This window comes from Staurois parvus, unplaced genomic scaffold (genome assembly GCF_062004578.1).
Source record: "Staurois parvus isolate SC_StPar_1 unplaced genomic scaffold, SC_StPar_1.0 ptg000732l, whole genome shotgun sequence".
Taxonomy (NCBI): Eukaryota; Metazoa; Chordata; class Amphibia; order Anura; family Ranidae; genus Staurois; species Staurois parvus.
Window position 1 is genome coordinate 527,402 of NW_028318528.1, and position 21,248 is coordinate 548,649.

The 21,248-nt window shown below is 41.9% G+C and overlaps 1 protein-coding gene across 2 annotated transcripts in view; it reads right to left on the bottom strand.

The window, feature by feature from the left end:
* The window catches only part of SHFL (shiftless antiviral inhibitor of ribosomal frameshifting), a 75,024-nt gene that overhangs the window by 20,247 nt on the left and 33,529 nt on the right, over positions 1-21,248 (bottom strand). The window contains exons 4-6 of one of the 2 annotated variants that reach the window (XM_089653977.1): positions 16,122-16,163; positions 9,963-9,989; positions 8,438-8,461 (exon numbers count right to left, since the gene is read on the bottom strand). In XM_089653977.1, coding sequence (XP_089510103.1) covers positions 8,438-8,461; positions 9,963-9,989; positions 16,122-16,163 — 93 coding nt within the window. The remainder of the gene's footprint in view (positions 1-8,437; positions 8,462-9,962; positions 9,990-16,121; positions 16,164-21,248) is intronic. The other variant, XM_089653978.1, reaches the window with a different exon arrangement.

Here is a 21,248-nt window from a genome sequence, read left to right on the forward strand (position 1 = left end):
TGGCCGTTAGGTGAGGGTGGGGTAGGCTTCCCTGAAGAGATGGGTTTTGAGGGAGCGCCTGAATGTGAGGAGGGAAGGTGACAGTCTGATGGATTGGGGCAGTGAGTTCCAGAGGATGGGGGAGGACCTGGAGAAGTCTTGCAGTTGTGCAGGGGAGGAGGAGACCAGGGAGCAGGACAGAAGGAGGTCCTGTGAAGAGCGAAGGGTACGGGTAGGGCGGTACTTGGGGATCAGGTTGGTGAGGTAGTCAGGGGCAGTGTTGTGAATGGCTTTGTAGGTCAGGGTTAGAAGTTTACATTTGATGCGTTGGGCAATCGGGAGCCAGTGAAGGGAGAGGCAGAGGGGGGTGGCAGAGGTGGAGCGGGTGGTGAGGTGCATTAGTCTAGCCGCTGTGCCGCCTAAATTTATAACTAACTTTGAGTTTATTATATATTTTTTATAGCTGAAAGTAAAAAATATAGTTTTTCTACAAAATGTTTGGTCTTTTTTTGCATATAGCGTGAAAAATAAAAAGCGCACAGGTGATCAAATACCACTGAAAGAAAGCTCTATTTCTGTGAAAAAAAGGACGTAAATTTTGTTTGGGTGCAGCATTGCATGACCGCGCAATTATCAGTTGAATTAGTGCAGCTCCGAGTAGCAAAAAGAGGCCTGGTCATTAAGGGGGGTAAATCCTCAGGAGGGCAAGTGGTTAAAATGTACAATGGAGTGGCGTAGGAACAGGGATACCAAAAGTTGCAACCTTGATTGAACCTCACCAAGCGCTACAGTAATTCCATCAATCGCAGCGCCAGTCGAGGACGTATACATGTCACATTCCCAGAACTGTCAAATGCTGAAGAGTCTGAGGAAGACTGCAGCAGGGAGGGAAGTAGTAAATGTGGGCCTCTAATGAGGTTAGTATAATAGTTCTTCTATTGCAGGAAACTGTCAGATTTTTTTTAGGCGACTGATGGAAATGTTGGGGCTGCCTTTATTATTTTCTCCTCCTGAAAATGCTAGTTGCCTGGCTGAAATACAGAATAGGAGTTTTGCTTTCTAATCTGCATGATTGTTCCAGGTCAGTGAGTGAGTTTCACTCATGCTGTCAAAAAATAAAAGTCAGCAGCTACAAAAACTGTAGCTGCTAACTTTTAAAAAACAGCCACTTACCTGTCCCTCGGTCCTGTGGTGTGTCCCCCGCAGCCCATTTCACCGGCCGTCCTCTATTCCAGGAGGCCGGAATCTTTAGTGTGGGCACCCGGCTGTGATAGCTTGCGGCTTCACAGCCGGGTACCCACTGCGCATGTGCGAGAAGTGCTGCACTTCATGAATGGTCCTGTAGTCTTCTGGGACCTGTCACATGTCCCAGAAGACTACGGGAGGGAAGGAGGGAGGACACCTTCTGCTTCCAATCGCCTAGGCAATCGGACTGAAAGTGGGAGCGGGTACCTGTCCCCCCAACCCCACCAAAGGTGCCAATCCTTAACGGAGAGCGGGGGAGCAGTCATTAAAGCGGAACTTCCCTGCTCTGCTTTAAAATACTGAAGCCAAAGAAAGCCATACAAATAGCATTTTTAGGCCTCATGCACACAGGGCGTTTTTGCAGCCACTTTTAGGGGGCGTCAGGCGTTTTTATTTTACTGCTTCCAAACGGCCTTCTAAGTTATCCTATGTGTCCATGCCATTCTATGTTATCCTATGTGTCCATACCATTCTATGTTATCCTATGTGTCCATGCCATTCTATGTTATCCTATGTGTCCATACCATTCTATGTTATCCTATGTGTCCATGCCATTCTATGTTATCCTATGTGTCCATGCCATTCTATGTTATCCTATGTGTCCATGCCATTCTATGTTATCCTATGTGTCCATGCCCTTCTATGTTATCCTATGTGTTCATGCCCTTCTATGTTATCCTATGTGTCCATGCCCTTCTATGTTATCCCATGTGTCCATGCCCTTCTATGTTATCCCATGTGTCCATGCCCTTCTATGTTATCCTATGTGTCCATGCCCTTCTATGTTATCCTATGTGTCCATGCCCTTCTATGTTATCCTATGTGTCCATGCCCTTCTATGTTATCTATGTGTCCATGCCCTTCTATGTTATCCCATGTGTCCATGTCCTTCTATGTTATCCTATGTGTCCATGCCCTTCTATGTTATCCGATGTGTCCATGCCCTTCTATGTTATCCGATGCGTCCATGCCCTTCTATGTTATCCTATGCGTCCATGCCCTTCTATGTTATCTATGTGTCCATGCCCTTCTATGTTATCTATGTGTCCATGTCCTTCTATGTTATCCTATGTGTCCATGCCCTTCTATGTTATCCTATGTGTCCATGTCCCTCTATGTTATCCTATGTGTCCATACCCTTCTATGTTATTTCATGTGTCCATATTCTTCTATGTTATCCTATGTGTCCATGCCCTTCTATGTTATCCTATGTGTCCATGCCCTTCTATGTTATCTATGTGTCCATGCCCTTCTATGTTATCCTATGTGTCCATACCCTTCTATGTTATCCTATGTGTCCATGCCCTTCTATGTTATCCTATGTGTCCATGCCCTTCTATGTTATCCTATGTGTCCATACCCTTCTATGTTATCCTATGTGTCCATGCCCTTCTATGTTATCCTATGTGTCCATACCCTTCTATGTTATCCTATGTGTCCATACCCTTCTATGTTATCCTATGTGTCCATGCCCTTCTATGTTATCCTATGTGTCCATACCCTTCTATGTTATCTATGTGTCCATGCCCTTCTATGTTATCCTATGTGTCCATACCCTTCTATGTTATCTATGTATCCATGCCCTTCTATGTTATCCTATGTGTCCATACCCTTCTATGTTATCCTATGTGTCCATGCCCTTCTATGTTATCCTATGTGTCCATGCCCTTCTATGTTATCTATGTGTCCATGCCCTTCTATGTTATCCCTTGTGTCCATGTCCTTCTATGTTATCCTATGTGTCCATGCCCTTCTATGTTATCCTATGCGTCCATGCCCTTTTATGTTTTCTATGCGTCCATGCCCTTCTATGTTATCCGATGTGTCCATGCCCTTCTATGTTATCCGATGCGTCCATGCCCTTCTATGTTATCCTATGCGTCCATGCCCTTCTATGTTATCTATGTGTCCATGCCCTTCTATGTTATCTATGTGTCCATGTCCTTCTATGTTATCCTATGTGTCCATGCCCTTCTATGTTATCCTATGTGTCCATGTCCCTCTATGTTATCCTATGTGTCCATACCCTTCTATGTTATTTCATGTGTCCATATTCTTCTATGTTATCCTATGTGTCCATGCCCTTCTATGTTATCCTATGTGTCCATGCCCTTCTATGTTATCTATGTGTCCATGCCCTTCTATGTTATCCTATGTGTCCATACCCTTCTATGTTATCCTATGTGTCCATGCCCTTCTATGTTATCCTATGTGTCCATGCCCTTCTATGTTATCCTATGTGTCCATACCCTTCTATGTTATCCTATGTGTCCATGCCCTTCTATGTTATCCTATGTGTCCATACCCTTCTATGTTATCCTATGTGTCCATACCCTTCTATGTTATCCTATGTGTCCATGCCCTTCTATGTTATCCTATGTGTCCATACCCTTCTATGTTATCTATGTGTCCATGCCCTTCTATGTTATCCTATGTGTCCATACCCTTCTATGTTATCTATGTATCCATGCCCTTCTATGTTATCCTATGTGTCCATACCCTTCTATGTTATCCTATGTGTCCATGCCCTTCTATGTTATCCTATGTGTCCATACCCTTCTATGTTATCCTATGTGTCCATACCCTTCTATGTTATCCTATGTGTCCATGCCCTTCTATGTTATCCTATGTGTCCATACCCTTCTATGTTATCTATGTATCCATGCCCTTCTATGTTATCCTATGTGTCCATACCCTTCTATGTTATCCTATGTGTCCATGCCCTTCTATGTTATCCTATGTGTCCATGCCCTTCTATGTTATCCTATGTGTCCATGCCCTTCTATGTTATCCTATGTGTCCATACCCTTCTATGTTATCCTATGTGTCCATACCCTTCTATGTTATCCCATGTGTCCATGCCCTTCTATGTTATCCTATGTGTCCATACCCTTCTATGTTATCTATGTATCCATGCCCTTCTATGTTATCCTATGTGTCCATACCCTTCTATGTTATCCCATGTGTCCATGCCCTTCTATGTTATCCTATGTGTCCATACCCTTCTATGTTATCCTATGTGTCCATACCCTTCTATGTTATCCTATGTGTCCATGCCCTTCTATGTTATCCTATGTGCCCATACCCTTCTATGTTATCCTATGTGTCCATACCCTTCTATGTTATCCTATGTGTCCATACCCTTCTATGTTATCCCATGTGTCCATGCCCTTCTATGTTATCCCATGTGTCCATACCCTTCTATGTTATCTATGTATCCATGCCCTTCTATGTTATCCTATGTGTCCATACCCTTCTATGTTATCCCATGTGTCCATGCCCTTCTATGTTATCCCATGTGTCCATACCCTTCTATGTTATCTATGTATCCATGCCCTTCTATGTTATCCTATGTGTCCATGCACACATCGACTTTTAGAAGCTTTTACATTCCAATAGTTTTTATTGAGCATTTTTTCAAATAACAGGTAATACTAATGAACAATGTCCTGTCAAAATGACAGATGATAACAAATATCAAAGTTTATCGGTCATAAAACATTTAACAGGAGATTAAGAACTCTGTAGAGTAGCTAATGGACCATCTAGACCAAGGTCCACAATCCATATCTGCCATATATAGGGGACAGGCACAGCGGAAGGGAAGGGAAGAGGGAAGGGAGCCGAGAGAGGGGAAATTAGGAAGCGTCTTAGAAGCTTTTAGTAGCAGTAGCGTGTACGAGCAGGAAAAAAAAAACCAAGGGCCAGTGTGTCCAGGAGCAGCAACGTTTTGGCAAAAAAAAAGCTTGATGCGGCTGAACGCATCTAAACGCGTCAAAAGGCTTGGCCACGCCTAATGTTTTTGCTATCTCTCTGATGGGTTTGTTTGTTTTTTCAGCCTAATGATGGCTTGCTTCACTGATAGTATCAGCTCTTTTTATCTCATCTTGAGAGTTGACAGCAACAGATTCCAAATGCAAATAGCACACTTTAAATGAACTCTGGACCTTTTATCTGCTCATTGTAATTGGGATAATGAGGGAATAACACACACCTGGCCATGGAACAGCTGAGAAGCCAATTGTCCCATTACTTTTGGTCCCTTAACAAGTGGGAGGCACATATGCAAACTGTTGTAATGCCTACACCGTTCACCTGATTTGGATGTAAATACCCTCAAATTAAAGCTGACAGTCTACAGTTAAAGCACATCTTGTTCGTTTCATTTCAAATCCATTGTGGTGGTGTATAGAGCCAAAAATGTTAGAATTATGTCGTCCCAATATTTATGGACCTGACTGTAGATTGCCCTAAAAGTGAACCTATCCTTTACCAATGTAAGGCAAAGCAAGTTCATGTTAAGAATCAGTCCCCTTTCCCCAAGCATCTTATACTTACTTTCCCTTAAAGTGGTTGTAAAGGCTCAAGGTTTTTACCTTCAAAAACCTTCTCTGTGCAGCAGTGCCCCCAGCCCCCTCAATACTTACCTGGGCCTCATCGCGATCCATCGATTAGCACAACAGACTCAGCTGGCCCGGGTCTCTGCTTCCTCATTGGCTAAGACAGCAAGCGGGAGCCATTGGGTCTCGCTTCTTTCAATCGCAGCCAGTCAGCCAATGAGGAGAGAGAGGGGGTGGGACAAAGCCGTGGCTCCGTGTGTAAATGGACACACGAAGCAGCAGTTTGGGAACAGCCTGCTCGGGTGCCCCTATAGGAACCTGCTTGCTATGGGGGCACCCAACAGACAGGAGGAGCCAGGAGCGCCAGCAGGGGACCTGACGAGGAGGATTCAGGCTGCGCTGTGCAAAACCACTGCATACAACAGGTAAGTATAACATGTTTGTTATTTTAAATCAAATAAAATAGGTATGCGCTAATATCAAACTCATATCATCTAGAGTGTTTAAATAAATCGGAAAATGCAGATGAAAGAGCGGGTGTTCCGCTCCGTGAGGATGTCTAGTGACGAAACGCGTAGGATGGGGCTTGTGGATGTGACGTCAAGACGTTTCCCGAGGCTGTCAGCGGCACACAAGCCGTAACAGGCTGGGTTTCTCTCTTATCTAGTACGCGGTTATTGCTGGTGTCGGCTGGGACACCTTACTTGTGAGTTTGTAGCATACTGATTTTTAATAAAGAGGATGTTTTAAACGTTATTGCTTTATGAAGCTCTCTGTGTTTGAATTCCCGAGTACTGCTATATCCTATCAAGAAGCGGTGACCAATTAGTAGGATTCCATTTCTTGCTGAGTGCCCTCCTGCAGAGTATTGCTCCCAATTGAATATTTCTTACAAATTTCCTGCAGAACATCGCTCCCAGAGTAAAAGCGCTTATGCTGGTTTATAATTTGATCAGCAAGTAGCTCTGGTGAGTTTATTCATTTTATCTGATGGTGGATTCTGTCACGGTGGAATTATTTGAACACTGCAAATGGTTTTTTGAATATATATTTATTTATCACCTTATTGGACTTTATTTGACACAAAAAATTTTTTTTGCACATTTATATACAAGTTTTTGTGAGATGGACATTTTCTGATTTATTTAAACACTGTAGATGATATCAGTTTGATATTAGCACATACCTATTTTATTTGATTTATGTACCTTTTTTTGGTTAGGTTTGCAGCTGCACATATCGTTTGCATATTTGATACTATTTATTTGGCGCTATTCTTATTTTATTACTGATGTTTTTTGTTATTTTACAAAAAAAAAAAAAAAAAAGAACCTTTAGAATCACTTTAACTCCCCCCACTGCTCCCTTTTCCCCCTAGAATGAGCTCTCGGTTGCTCTTCAGTAGGCTGGACAAGCCCTGCTGAATACAACAGCGCTCATGCCTGAGCGGCCAATAGCCAAGCACTAGAGCTGTCATGTGGGGGACTGCGAATGACCCTTATACTTTGGAGTACCAGGTATTTTATGCGGCTGAATGCAGCAGGAGGATGCAGAGACGGTCATTATATGCTGGAGAGGAGATGAGCGGTAATTAATCCTGATGTTCTGCTTTGCATGGGCAGAGTATAGGTTCACTCCAGCTGTGTCCATGAAGGGTTAATCAGCAGGCATCTGCAGGCTGTAGGTTAACATTCCTGCTTTGACACAGGTGAGCATTCCTAGCTGGCAGAATATGTTCTCGCTGACAGCTCCGGGCTCAACGAACAACTGGGAACCAATCAGGTTGTTTCCCAATCATGTAACCAGCATGGCCATTGTGACAAGGTGATTACAAGAGGTTTGTAAGTTAGCAAGCAGCGGTTACATATTTAACCCCTTGCTGAGTGTATGTACATAGCTGGAACCTTCTTCCATTGGGCCACATATGTATGTAACTGTGTTTGTGCTGGGAGCATGTGGCATAACCCTCTCCCAGCATGAGGATCAGCTTCGGGTCACATACTAAAGATCAGGAGCAGGGAGGACCGGCTCTCAATCACATGATCACTGTGATAACCTGTGATTGGCTATCACGGTAATCAGTAATTGTACAGCTTGCCCTCTCTCTGCTTGAAGGGTGAAAATGATACAGTGTAGAGGGGAAAAATATAAACCAAAAAGGTCAGTGTAAAAAAAAAAAAAAAGAAAAAGAATACAATAAAGATAAAAAAAGCTAAATTAGGATTTGGTCTAGGTCAGTGTCAGGGTCAAGGTCATGGTCAGTGTTTTTTTAGGTAGGACAAAAAATCCCAAAATGCCCTCCTATGAATACAAACAACAAATAATATACACATTTCATGCACATTTCTAGTTCCCTTGTCTCCTCCTCCCATGCTCATCTCCAGGACTTCTCCCGAGCTTCCCACATCCTCTGGAATTCTCTACCCCAATTTATCAGACTATAGCCTACTCTGCTCACTTTTAGGCGATCTCTGAAAACCTATCTCTTCAGGGAAGCCTATCCTGCCCCCAGCTAATAATGGAATCTTCTACTCCTCCTACCAGTCCATCCCCCACAGTTACTACCTTTTGTACCACTAGCCCCTCCCTCCTAGATTGTAAGCTCCAAGGAGCAGGGCCCTTCTATCCCTCTTATATTGAACTGTATTGTTGCTGTATTGTCTCACGTTATATTGTAAATTGCTGAGCATTTGTGGCATCACTGTAATCATCAGGAGTAGGAAAAGGATTTTTGGTTGTTCTTTGGTGGGTTATCACAATGGCAAAAAAATAAAAAATAAAGTTAAATGTAAAAAATAATTTTTTTTACTAGTTTCAACCAGTTTTCCTTTTATAACAAAAAATAAAAAAAGGAGATTTACAATAACAATTACCACCAAATGAAAGGCCAATTTGTCCTGAAAAAAAAAACAAAAAAAAAACAAGTTATAATTCACCTGGATACACGCACACGTGTGCATACAAAGATATTCACAGTTTTACGAACACATGTCAAAGTTGTAAAACTGGTTTCAGGCATTAAGATTAGCGTGGACCTCTGTCCTTAAAGTGGAGCTCCACCCAAAAGGGGAAGTTCCGCTTTAAGGGCTGCTCCCCCGCTCCCCATTAAGGATTAGCACCTTTGGGGGGTGGGGGGGAGCAGGTACCTGAATTTGATAGGTACCCGATCCCACGTCTGGCCCGATCGCCTAGGAGATGGGAAACAGAAGGTGTCTTCCCTCACTGTAGTCTTTTGGGACATGTGACAGGTCCCAGAAGACTACAGGACCATTCATGAAGCACAGCACTTCTCGTGCATGCGCAGTGGGCACCCGGCTGTGAAGCTGCAAGCTATCACACTGAAGATGCTGGCCTCCTTGAATCCAGGACGGCCGGTGAAATGGGCTGCAGAGGACACACCGCGGGACCGAGGGACAGGTAAGTGGCTGTATTTTAAAAGTCAGCAGCTACAGTTTTTGTAGCTGCTGACTTTTATTTTTTGACAGGTGAGTGGAACTCCGCTTTAAAGTGATTAAAGAAGACAGTACATTGCTGAAAAGACTATTTTTAAAAATTTACTTTTTTGTTTAACAATTTTTTTTTCCATTTCTCAGTGTATAATAAACATAAATGAGCAGCCTCATTGGCTCACTGGCTGTGACTGACAGCAGCGGGAGCGACTGGTTCCCGCTGCCGTCTCAGCCAATGAGGAGGGGAGTCCCCGGAGAGCTGAGGCTCTTGTGCACATAGCTGGATTGTGATGCGGCTCAGGTAAGTTTTAGGAGGAGCTGATGAACATAGAATGCATGAAGGTAAAAAACCTTGAGCCTTTACATCCACTTTAAAGAAAGAATTTATCCATATACAGGGCCAAAACAATGTTTAAAACCCAACACCAGCCAAAATATATTTTTGGGGGTTTTCAGTAAAGGAAGTGAAGGGAAATCTCAATTGCTGCAAAACCCGCAATACGATAATCGAATGGAGGTTCTTACCTCTCCCAATCCTCTCCAAAACTAAGAAAAAAAGCTTTGGCTGGCACTCTGCTTTACCCAATCAAATCACTAGGAATGAGTGAGATCATGAAGGCTTGATGCAGACTGGAATGGGTTTGGGATAATTATATTTCATTTTCAAACTGATTTGTTATTAATCCAAATATTATTATTATTATACAGGATTTATATAGCGCCAAGTTTCTCAGCGCTTTACAATATAACGGGAGACAATACAGCAACAATACAGGAGGATTAGGAGGGCCTGATCCTGGGAGCTTACAATCTAATACTTCTCTTTGAATGCACAAGGCCCAATCCCAGAGGGCCGTGCACAGAGTGGGCTCCTCTCTGTATCACTGCTCCTATTTGGTGGAGATCCCCTTTAAGTCATATCTGGTTAATGTAAATGTATAAACCGTACCTGTATGTCCTTGTCTGCACTCAGGTCCTGTCAGGAAAAAAAAGACAGAGATCTTCTTACTAAACAAGTTGGAGAAACACCAGCCACACAAACAGGAGATAAGTAAGAAGAGATTTTCAGGTGTCGAGTGTCTTCTGGCGCTCAAGTATGTAAGGCCTGCCAGAGACATTAATCTCTTGTATAGTAGAGGAGAATGACTGTGCAGTCAAAGAAAGGCCAATAGGAAGCTAATAAAAGCCTAATAGTGATGTATTACAAAGTATACAAGCGTTCTGCATCCTTACACACTATGACATTGACGATTGTTTAGCCCCTGTATATAAAGTGTTACTAAACCCACGACCTGGCATTCACGATCTCTGGTCTCCCACAGTACACAGGACATAGAAATGCAATTGTTTTAGTAAATATAAACTGCTAAATACCTTTTCTCATCAGCAGTTAGAGCAGTGACTTCTATCAGTGTCCAGCAGAGCACTGGTTAAAGCTTGGAGGAGTTTTCATTCTCCCCTGATTGTCCTATGAGGCTGCAGGACATTGGACCTCACAAAGGACAAGAGGGCACTCTTTACGTCTGGAGGAAAAGAAACTTAATCTCCAAACACGGAAAGGTTTCTTCACAGTGAGAGCTGTGAGAATGTGGAATAGACTCCCTAAAGAGTTGGTTCTGGCCAGCTCAGTGGATTGCTTTAAAAAAGTCCTGGATTGTTTCTTTGATACACAGAATATAACATTTATAGGTAAAGTTGAATCAGGGAATATCCGATTGCCTCTCGGGGGATCAGGAAGGAATTTTTTTCCCTGCAGGAGCAAATTAGATCATCCTTTGCTGGGTTATTTGCTTCCTCTGGATCAACTGTGGACATAGGATTATAACTTTTTTTTAATGGTTGAACTGGAAGGACTGTTGTCTTTTTTCAGCCAGAATAACTATGTAACCCCTGACCCCGTCTGGACAGTGCTGATCACATGCACTCTCCCAAGAGAAAAAAAAACAAAAAAAGTCTCTAGCAATACACACCAAACTGAGCACAAGCATATTGCCCCCAAGGCTCTGTTCTATGAGAAGATGGATTGGGGACAGTAGAAGGGGAGGATCAGAGAAAAAAAGGATCAAACAGCCTTTTTACACAATGCAGAGAATTAACCCTTTAGGTTCCACAGTGAGTATAACAAGACTTTACAGGCTGATTTTACTGTTGTGGGTTTAGTAACACTTTAAGGCTTCTGTCATGAGAGAAATATTTATTTATTTCAGGTACTTATATAGCACCATCAATTTACGCAGCACTTTACATATATATTGTACATTCACTTCAGTCCCTAACCCTCAAGGGGTGTACAACCTAAGGTCCCTAGCTTACATTCATATACTAGGGCCAATTTAGACAGGAGCCAATTAACCTACCAGCATGTCTTTGGAGTGTGGGAGGAAACTGGAGTACCCTGAGGAAACCCACACCGGCACAGGGAGAACATGCAAACTCCAATCAGGTGGTGCCATGGTTGGGATTCAAACCAATGACCCTAGTGCTGTCAGGCGGGAGTGCTAACCATTTAGCCACTGTGCTACCCATAAAATATGTCATCTGCCATTGACTGTAGCCAGTGAGAGAGGGAAGCGGTCACATCACAGTACAAACCAGAAAGATGACCATTTAAAGTAATCTTCTATAACAAAAAAAAGTGCACAAATAGAGGTCACCTTTGGTGAAATGATCACTAGATCCTGAGATAGGAGCTGTTTAAATATATGCAAATGTAAAGTGAAAAGAGTTTGACCTCCCCCCTACTTGTCTGCTGGGCCCACCTGTTGGTCATTGAATCTGCCTAGTAAAATAACGGCCAATAGAGAAGCTCAGGAGATGAGAGGGGGAAGGTCAAGTCTGACTTTTACAAGAAAAAAAAGTCAAGATTTGCATATAACTTCAGCTGCCTATATTTCCAGATCTAATGATCGCTTTGATAGGTTTAGATGTTTTTTTCTTCTATGCTCAGTTTTATTGGTTACAGATACTGAATAAGAAGGCCTGAGCGAACCTAGCTGGTAGACAGTAGGCGCAGCAACATGCCAGAACTTACCATCCATGGTGTAAATAAAACATAAGAAAGATTCCCAGGCTACCCAACAACACCTGCACTTCGGGGGTATGAGATGAACATGAATGCAAGCCACCCCTCCCCCACAATTCTCTGCCTGAGTCATGTGACACTTCAAGTGGTTGTAAACCTTAAAGATGAAATATGAGAAAAGCATATCCATTTATAGTGTGTACTTGTCTCAATCCAGAGCACTAGGTGTCATTTCTGCCTGCTGCCTCACTCCTCTGCTGTCAGCATGAATCAATTCAAGTTTTCCTGACACCAAGAGAAAAATGGTGACAGAGGAGGGACATCCAGCAGATTGATAGCTTCAGCTCTGTTCCTGTGAGCTGTGTGGAGGGGGGGAGGGGGTGTGTCTCTTCCCTCCAATCAGCTCTCCCTGAGCTCTTCAGCTGCCCTGTTTTCTGACAGCAAGATGTAGGGAAGAGAACACTGCAGATAAACAGGTACAACTTATGTAGGAGGCTTTGTTTAATCCCCGTGTATTACCTGAGACCGGTCATTTCACTGGGTATATGCAGTGGTGTATTTAGGTTTTGTGCTGCCCTAGGCAACACAGAAATTGGACGCACCCCGAGAGAGCCTTCCACTAACCCCCCCTCATCAGCAACTTTGGCCATCCCCAGGAACAACAGCTGGGCTCTGTATACACAATCAAGAAGCCCACAGCCTCTTTCGGATCTCAACTGGTCTCCATGCTGCTCATGTCCCTTCTTCTGGGTGCATTGCTGCCCACCTAAAAAATGCCGCCCTAGGCAAATGTCTTGTTTGCCTTGTGGTAAATACACTCCTGGGTATATGTTGAGGGTTTACAACCACTATAAGCTGGGCATAGATGGGTTGTTTTTTTTCTCGATCAGCCAGCAGGTCTTCTGGCATTTACTATTTGTGAGGTGGATGTAATTTTTGTTTTTTTTATCCAGCACAAGTACACTTTTTTGCTGCATGTGTTAACTTGTTAACAAGATTTGCTTATTGTCTGTTGTGTCTGGGTAATACAGCAAGAAAAACATAACAGGGGTTCTAACTCTTCCCCAAGCCATCCAAAATTCTGGTGCTACGCTGAAAATCATAGAAAAAAGGTATGGCTGATCCATCTGCACCACATCCCTAGTAGAATTATCAAAAAATAAAGAAAATAAGATATATGGGATTTATCGGTGCAAAAATTCCCTCCAGATAAACGCACACAAATCTACCCGTAAAAAGCTAATAAGGCTTGGTTACAAAGTATCTAAAAACAGGAAGACACAAATACATGTTGTCTGCTGTAGAGAGAGTCAGGATAAACACAGCTCTTAGATGTAATCAAGCCAAAACCACCTTCCTTCAAGATATAGTGATGACTGTCAGGGCAGGAGCTGAGAAACGGACAGGCAGGCCTACACAATGTAACGCACTGACTGACGACAACCACCATCCACAGACCGAAGTCCCTCAGGGCGCGGAGTCTAAGTCCCAGGCTGCCCTTCACCAGGGCCCCTGATGGTGGGGATGGACTTGACGCAGCCAGGAACCAGGTCGCGGCCCTCGAGACACCTCAGTTGCGGTAATGGCCGCCGCCAATGGCGTGTAGCTGGTGGAAAAGACAATAGAGTAGTCAGGCAGGCCGGGTCAACAACAACGGGACAAAACGGTACAGGACAGCAGACGAGAATCACAGGTCACGAGCCGGGTTCAGCAACAGAGGGTCAGATCAAAGGAGAACGCAAAGAATAGTCGAGTCACAAGCCGAGTCAGATTCCAGGAGAGTCACGAGAGTCAGAACAGAGTAATAGCAACACAAAGACACAAGACACAAGTGCAAAGAGCATGTGCGGGCCACAGGCTTATATGTCATCAGCCACACCCCTCTGGGGGATGGACCACAGAGACCTGAAGGCATAAAGGATTCCCACCATGCTCAGCGGAAATCCAAGATGGACGCCAGCACAAGGAGTAACATAACCTCTGGGAAAAGGTAGGACCTTGACAATGACATAATCATAGACTTGATAAGCTGATGTATTAGGAGGATGGTAGATTCCAACGCGTTTCGCCAAGCAGGCTTCTTCAGGGGTGCAAATGTGGGGAAGAAAAGAGCACCTTGCTGGTGACTATCCAACCAATGTGGGAAACCCACCGAAAAAGGACCAGAAAGACGAGAGGAGAGCACCGGGCATCCAAGCCAATCCCTGCCAAGAAGCCAGGGAGTGTTTTAGATACTTTGTAATAAAGCCTTATTAAATTTTATACGGGTATATTTGTGTGCATTTATGCTGAGGGAACTTTTGCACCGTTAAAATCCCATATACCTTTTTTTCTTTATTTTTTGGCCATGCTGACCAGGATTATTTACACAGTGTGGTGCCCTATAGTGCTGACTTGCTACCAGTTAGCTGGATTTAATACTTTTTATACCTACAGGTACTCATTGGATCATAGGATTAGCATGACAGCTAGCATTAGCAGAAGGAGGTCAACAATGACATACCATGTACACTCACTGGCCACTTTATTAGGTACACCTTGCTAGTACTGGTTGGACCCCCTTTTGCCTTCAGGACTGCCTTCATTCTTCTTGGCATAAATTCAACAAGGTGTTGGAAACGTTCCTCAGAGATTTTGGTCCATATTGACATGATAGCATCACGTAGTTGCTGTAGATTTGTGGCCTTCACATCCATGATGTGAATCTCCAGTTCCACCACATCCCAAAGGTGCTCTATTGGATGGAGATCTGGTGACTGTGGAGGCCATCGGAGTACAATGAGCTAATTGTCATGTTCAAGGAAGCAGTTTGAGAGGATTTGATCTTTGTGACATATTGCATTATCCTGCTGGAAGGAGCCATCAGAAGATGGGGACACTGGAGTCATAAAGGGATGGACATGGTCAGCGACAATACTCACGTAGGCCGTGGTGTTTAAACGATGCTCAATTGGCACTAAAGGGCCCAAAGTGTGCCAAGAAAATATTCCCCACACCATTAGCACTATCACCACCAGCCTGAACCGTTGATACAAGGCAGGATGGAACCATGCTTTCATGTTGTTTACGCCAAATTCAATGTTTTTCCAATCTTTTATTGTCCCCATTTTGTTGAGCCTGTGAGAATTGTAGCCTCTGTTTCCTGTTCTTAGCTGACAGAAGTGGCACCCGGTGTGGTCTTCTGCTGCTGTAGCCCATCGTCTTCAAGATTCAACGTGTTGCCATTCAGAGATGGTATTCTGCATACCTTGGTTGTAACAAGTGGTTATTTGAGTTACTGTTGCCTTTCTATCATCTGGAACCAGTCTGCCCATTCTCCTCTGACATCAACAAGGCATTTTCGTCCACACAACTGCCACTCACTGGATATTTTCTCTTTTTCGGGCCATTCTCTGTAAACCCTAGAGATGGTTGTGTGTGAAAATCCCAATAGATCAGCAGTTTTTTTTTTAACTCAGACCAGCTGTATGGCACCACTAACCATGCCATGTTCAAAGTCACCTAAATCCCCTTTCTTCCCCATTCTGATGCTTGGTTTGAACTTCAGCAAGTCGTCTTCACCACGTCTAGATGCCTAAATATGCGTTGAGTTGCTGCCATGGGACTGGCTGATTAGCAATTTGTGTTACCAAGCAGTTGAACACCTGCCTGGAGTTTGCATGTTCTCCCTGTGCTTGTGTGGGTTACCTCCGCTTTTCTCCTACATTCCAAAATGGTAGGTTAATTGGCTCCTGTCTAAATTATCCCTAGTATGTATGTATGAATAAAAGTTGGGGACCTTAGATTGTACACCCCTTGAGGGTTAGGGACTTATGTAAATGTACAATATATATATGTAAAGCGCTGCGTAAATTGAAGGCGCTATATAAGTACCTGTAATAAATAATTGAACAGGTGTACCTAATAAAGAGGCCGGTGAGTGTATATATCGCTCATGACAGGTTCCCTTTAAATAATTCTTTACTATGATAGAATAACAGAAAAATCCCATTCTCAGCTGAACCTGATCCCTGCAGTCAGGCCAGGGAAGCGGTTAGAACCCACAAAAACAATCCACTTCTTATAATAGTACATAATCGCAGTTACCTTTGGCGTGTCTTTGTCCTTCTTCAGTTTATTGATCACATTCTGGAAAACAGACATTTTGTTTTAATATTGAGAGAGACAGCCAACGAGATAAATGCGCTTTATTAGGAAACTGTCTGATGTGCCAAAACATTTCCAAGGTAATGCAGCCCTAGAGGAGACTACTAGCGGCTCTGAGGACAACCCTGCAGAGGCATGGCCCGGTGTTGTCACTATCACTATCCAGCCAATGTGGAGCAATGAAGTGCAGCTGATGCTGGCGTGAGTACACAGGGATGCACCATTTAAATCGCCTGATGTCCGGGACATGCAGTTCCAGGTGCCGGGCAGGTTTTTTTTTCCATTTAGCCCTGCTGTGGGCAAGCAGCCTCTTTAGCCTGGGTTCACACATATGGCATTCCATGTCATTCCAGTTTCTGTGCCATTTCAGTACACATGCGATTATGTGCTCTCTCTCTCCATAACTTCCTCCCTGACTTCAATGCAAAATTGCGTCCCATTAACTTCAATGCAAAATGGTGTCCCACTGACTTCAATGCAAAATCAGCTCCCATTGACTTCAATGCAAAAACGCCCACCCATTGACTTCAATGCAAAAACGTCCACCCATTGACTTCAATGCAAAAACGTCCACCCATTGACTTCAATGCAAAGCATCCACCCACTGACTTTAATGCAAAAACTCTTGTCAATAGCAATCCTATGTGAACACTTTTCTCTATGTGACACTCTACTCTATCACTTGGGAATCTGGAGTGCACCGCTACAAACTCGCACAGGAACTTTTTGTAATGGCGCTCAAAATGCAATGCGTGTGGATCGCATCTGTGTGAACCACCTCAATAGGAACACGTAATATCTATAGCTTGTCATGTGAAGCTGTGCGTTGAAAACACATCCAGAACTGCATATGTGTGAACTAGGGCGGCTCCATTCACACCTGGGCGCTTTGGGATCCCTGCAATTCTGCCCTCCCCAAAGATCTTCACCCAAACGAAGCTCCAGCTCCTTTTATTGGCAACAAACTTCATGCGATATGAATTGTCGTGCAGTAAATTGCATGAAAATCACAGCAAATCGCATTGCGTGAAGGTTGTTGCCCAAAAGAATTTCCTGCTACTTTTTGGTCAACAAGTTTCACACACTGCAATTTGCTGCGATTGCCACGTGACAATCGTGCCAACACAGCACTGCGTTTTAGGTGACATTGTAAATCCATTGTGTGATTGTAGTGCGTTTTGAGATTGCGGGTAGAATCGCTGAGAATCTGCTGCAATCTGAAAGTGCCTAGGTGTGAACAGGGCCTAAGGGAGCAGACGCCAGAGCTTGATTTGGCTGCTCAGCATGTGCTAGTATGATGATCATGTACCCTTTAGTCAGATTATATATGAAGATCACGTACCCTATAGTCAGATTATATATGATGATCACGTACCCTATAGTCAGATTATATAGGATGATCACGTACCCTATAGTCAGATTATATATGATGATCACGTACCCTATAGTCAGATTATATATATATCACGTACCCTATAGTCAGATTATATAGGATGATCACGTACCCTATAGTCAGATTATATATGAAGATCACGTACCCTATAGTCAGATTATATATGATGATCACATACCCTATAGTCAGATTATATATGATGATCACGTACCCTATAGTCAGATTATATATGAAGATCACGTACCCTATAGTCAGATTATATATGATGATCACGTACCCTATAGTCAGATTATATATGATGATCACGTACCCTATAGTCAGATTATATATGATGATCACGTACCCTATAGTCAGATTATATATGATGATCACGTACCCTATAGTCAGATTATATATGATGATCACGTACTTTATAGTGAGATTATATATATCACGTATCCTATAGTCAGATTATATATGATGATCACGTACTTTATAGTCAGATTATATATATCACGTACCCTATAGTCAGATTATATATGATGATCACGTACCCTATAGTCAGATTATATATGATGATCACGTACCCTATAGTCAGATTATATATGATCACGTACTTTATAGTCAGATTATATATATCACGTATCCTATAGTTAGATTATATATGATGATCACGTACCCTATAGTCAGATTATATATGATGATCACGTACCCTATAGTCAGATTATATAGGATGATCACGTACCCGATAGTCAGATTATATATGAAGATCATGTACCCTATAGTCAGATTATATATGAAGATCATGTACCCTATAGTCAGATTATATATGAAGATCACGTATCCTATAGTCAGATTATATATGATGATCACGTACCCTATAGTCAGATTATATATGATGATCACGTTCCCTATAGTCAGATTATATATGATGATCACGTACCCTATAGTCAGATTATATATGATGATCACGTATCCTATAGTCAGATTATATATGAAGATCACGTACCCTATAGTCAGATTATATATGATGATCACGTACCCTATAGTCAGATTATATATATCACGTACCCTATAGTCAGATTATATATGATGATCACGTACCCTATAGTCAGATTATATATGATGATCACGTACCCTATAGTCAGATTATATAGGATGATCACGTACCCTATAGTCAGATTATATATGATCACGTACTTTATAGTCAGATTATATATGATGATCACGTACCCGATAGTCAGATTATATATGATGATCACGTACCCTATAGTCAGATTATATAGGATGATCACGTACCCTATAGTCAGATTATATATGATCACGTACTTTATAGTCAGATTATATATGATGATCACGTACCCTATAGTCAGATTATATATGATGATCACGTACCCTATAGTCAGATTATATAGGATGATCACGTACCCGATAGTCAGATTATATATGAAGATCATGTACCCTATAGTCAGATTATATATGAAGATCATGTACCCTATAGTCAGATTATATATGAAGATCACGTATCCTATAGTCAGATTATATATGATGATCACGTACCCTATAGTCAGATTATATATGATGATCACGTACCCTATAGTCAGATTATATATGATGATCACGTATCCTATAGTCAGATTATATATGAAGATCACGTACCCTATAGTCAGATTATATATGATGATCACGTACCCTATAGTCAGATTATATATATCACGTACCCTATAGTCAGATTATATATGATGATCACGTACCCTATAGTCAGATTATATATGATGATCACGTACCCTATAGTCAGATTATATAGGATGATCACGTACCCTATAGTCAGATTATATATGATCACGTACTTTATAGTCAGATTATATATGATGATCACGTACCCGATAGTCAGATTATATAGGATGATCACGTACCCTATAGTCAGATTATATATGATGATCACGTACCCTATAGTCAGATTATATATGATGATCACGTACCCGATAGTCAGATTATATATGATGATCACGTACCCGATAGTCAGATTATATAGGATGATCACGTACCCTATAGTCAGATTATATATGATGATCACGTACCCTATAGTCAGATTATATAGGATGATCACATACCCTATAGTCAGATTATATATGATGATCACATACCCTATAGTCAGATTATATATGATGATCACGTACCCTATAGTCAGATTATATAGGATGATCACGTATCCTATAGTCAGATTATATATGATGATCACGTACCCTATAGTCAGATTATATAGGATGATCACGTACCCGATAGTCAGATTATATATGAAGATCATGTACCCTATAGTCAGATTATATATGAAGATCATGTACCCTATAGTCAGATTATATATGAAGATCACGTATCCTATAGTCAGATTATATATGATGATCACGTACCCTATAGTCAGATTATATATGATGATCACGTTCCCTATAGTCAGATTATATATGATGATCACGTACCCTATAGTCAGATTATATATGATGATCACGTATCCTATAGTCAGATTATATATGAAGATCACGTACCCTATAGTCAGATTATATATGATGATCACGTACCCTATAGTCAGATTATATAGGATGATCACGTACCCTATAGTCAGATTATATATGATGATCACATACCCTATAGTCAGATTATATATGATGATCACATACCCTATAGTCAGATTATATAGGATGATCACGTACCCTATAGTCAGATTATATATGATGATCACGTTCCCTATAGTCAGATTATATAGGATGATCACGTACCCTATAGTCAGATTATATATGATGATCACGTTCCCTATAGTCAGATTATATATGATGATCACGTACCCCATAGTCAGATTATATAGGATGATCACGTACCCTATAGTCAGATTATATATGATGATCACGTACCCTATAGTCAGATTATATATGATGATCACGTACCCTATAGTCAGATTATATAGGATGATCACGTACCCTATAGTCAGATTATATATGATGATCACGTACCCTATAGTCAGATTATATATGATGATCACGTACCCTATAGTCAGATTATATAGGATGATCACGTACCCTATAGTCAGATTATATATGATGATCACGTACCCTATAGTCAGATTATATATGATGATCACGTACCCTATAGTCAGATTATATAGGATTAGCAGGTAGTTTATAGTCAGATTATATATGATTTAAAAAAAATTCCAACCCATCTTAACGTTTTTATTTTGCAAGCAGGAACACTATTAATAATTCTGGGTCTGGACAAGTCTGGGCACACAGCCAGAGCTGCAGCACGACCCTGACCCATGCTGAGTGCTGCTTAATATATGCAATAATCTCATATCAGGCCAAAGTCCTCCCTCTCACTTCCTGTGCTGGCAAGAAATGTGAGTGAAGACACAGAGCTCTCTGAAATATGTACTTACAGTAAATAACAGATCAAATGAAAAAAAAAAAAGGAGAAGAAATACACCTAAGGCTGGTGATTGGATCTGTCAAGCTATGAAGTTTAGTTTAAAGCCCAATGCTGGGAAATTGTTGCAGGAGGGGCATTCAAGTCAAATTGAGACTTCTGAGTTTATAAAAGAACAAATTTCAAGGAGAGGAAACTGCATTTATTTTTCCACATACTCCCCTGCTACATTTATACACTTAGCCCAATGTTTTATCCAATGCCTGGAAAGCTTTGGA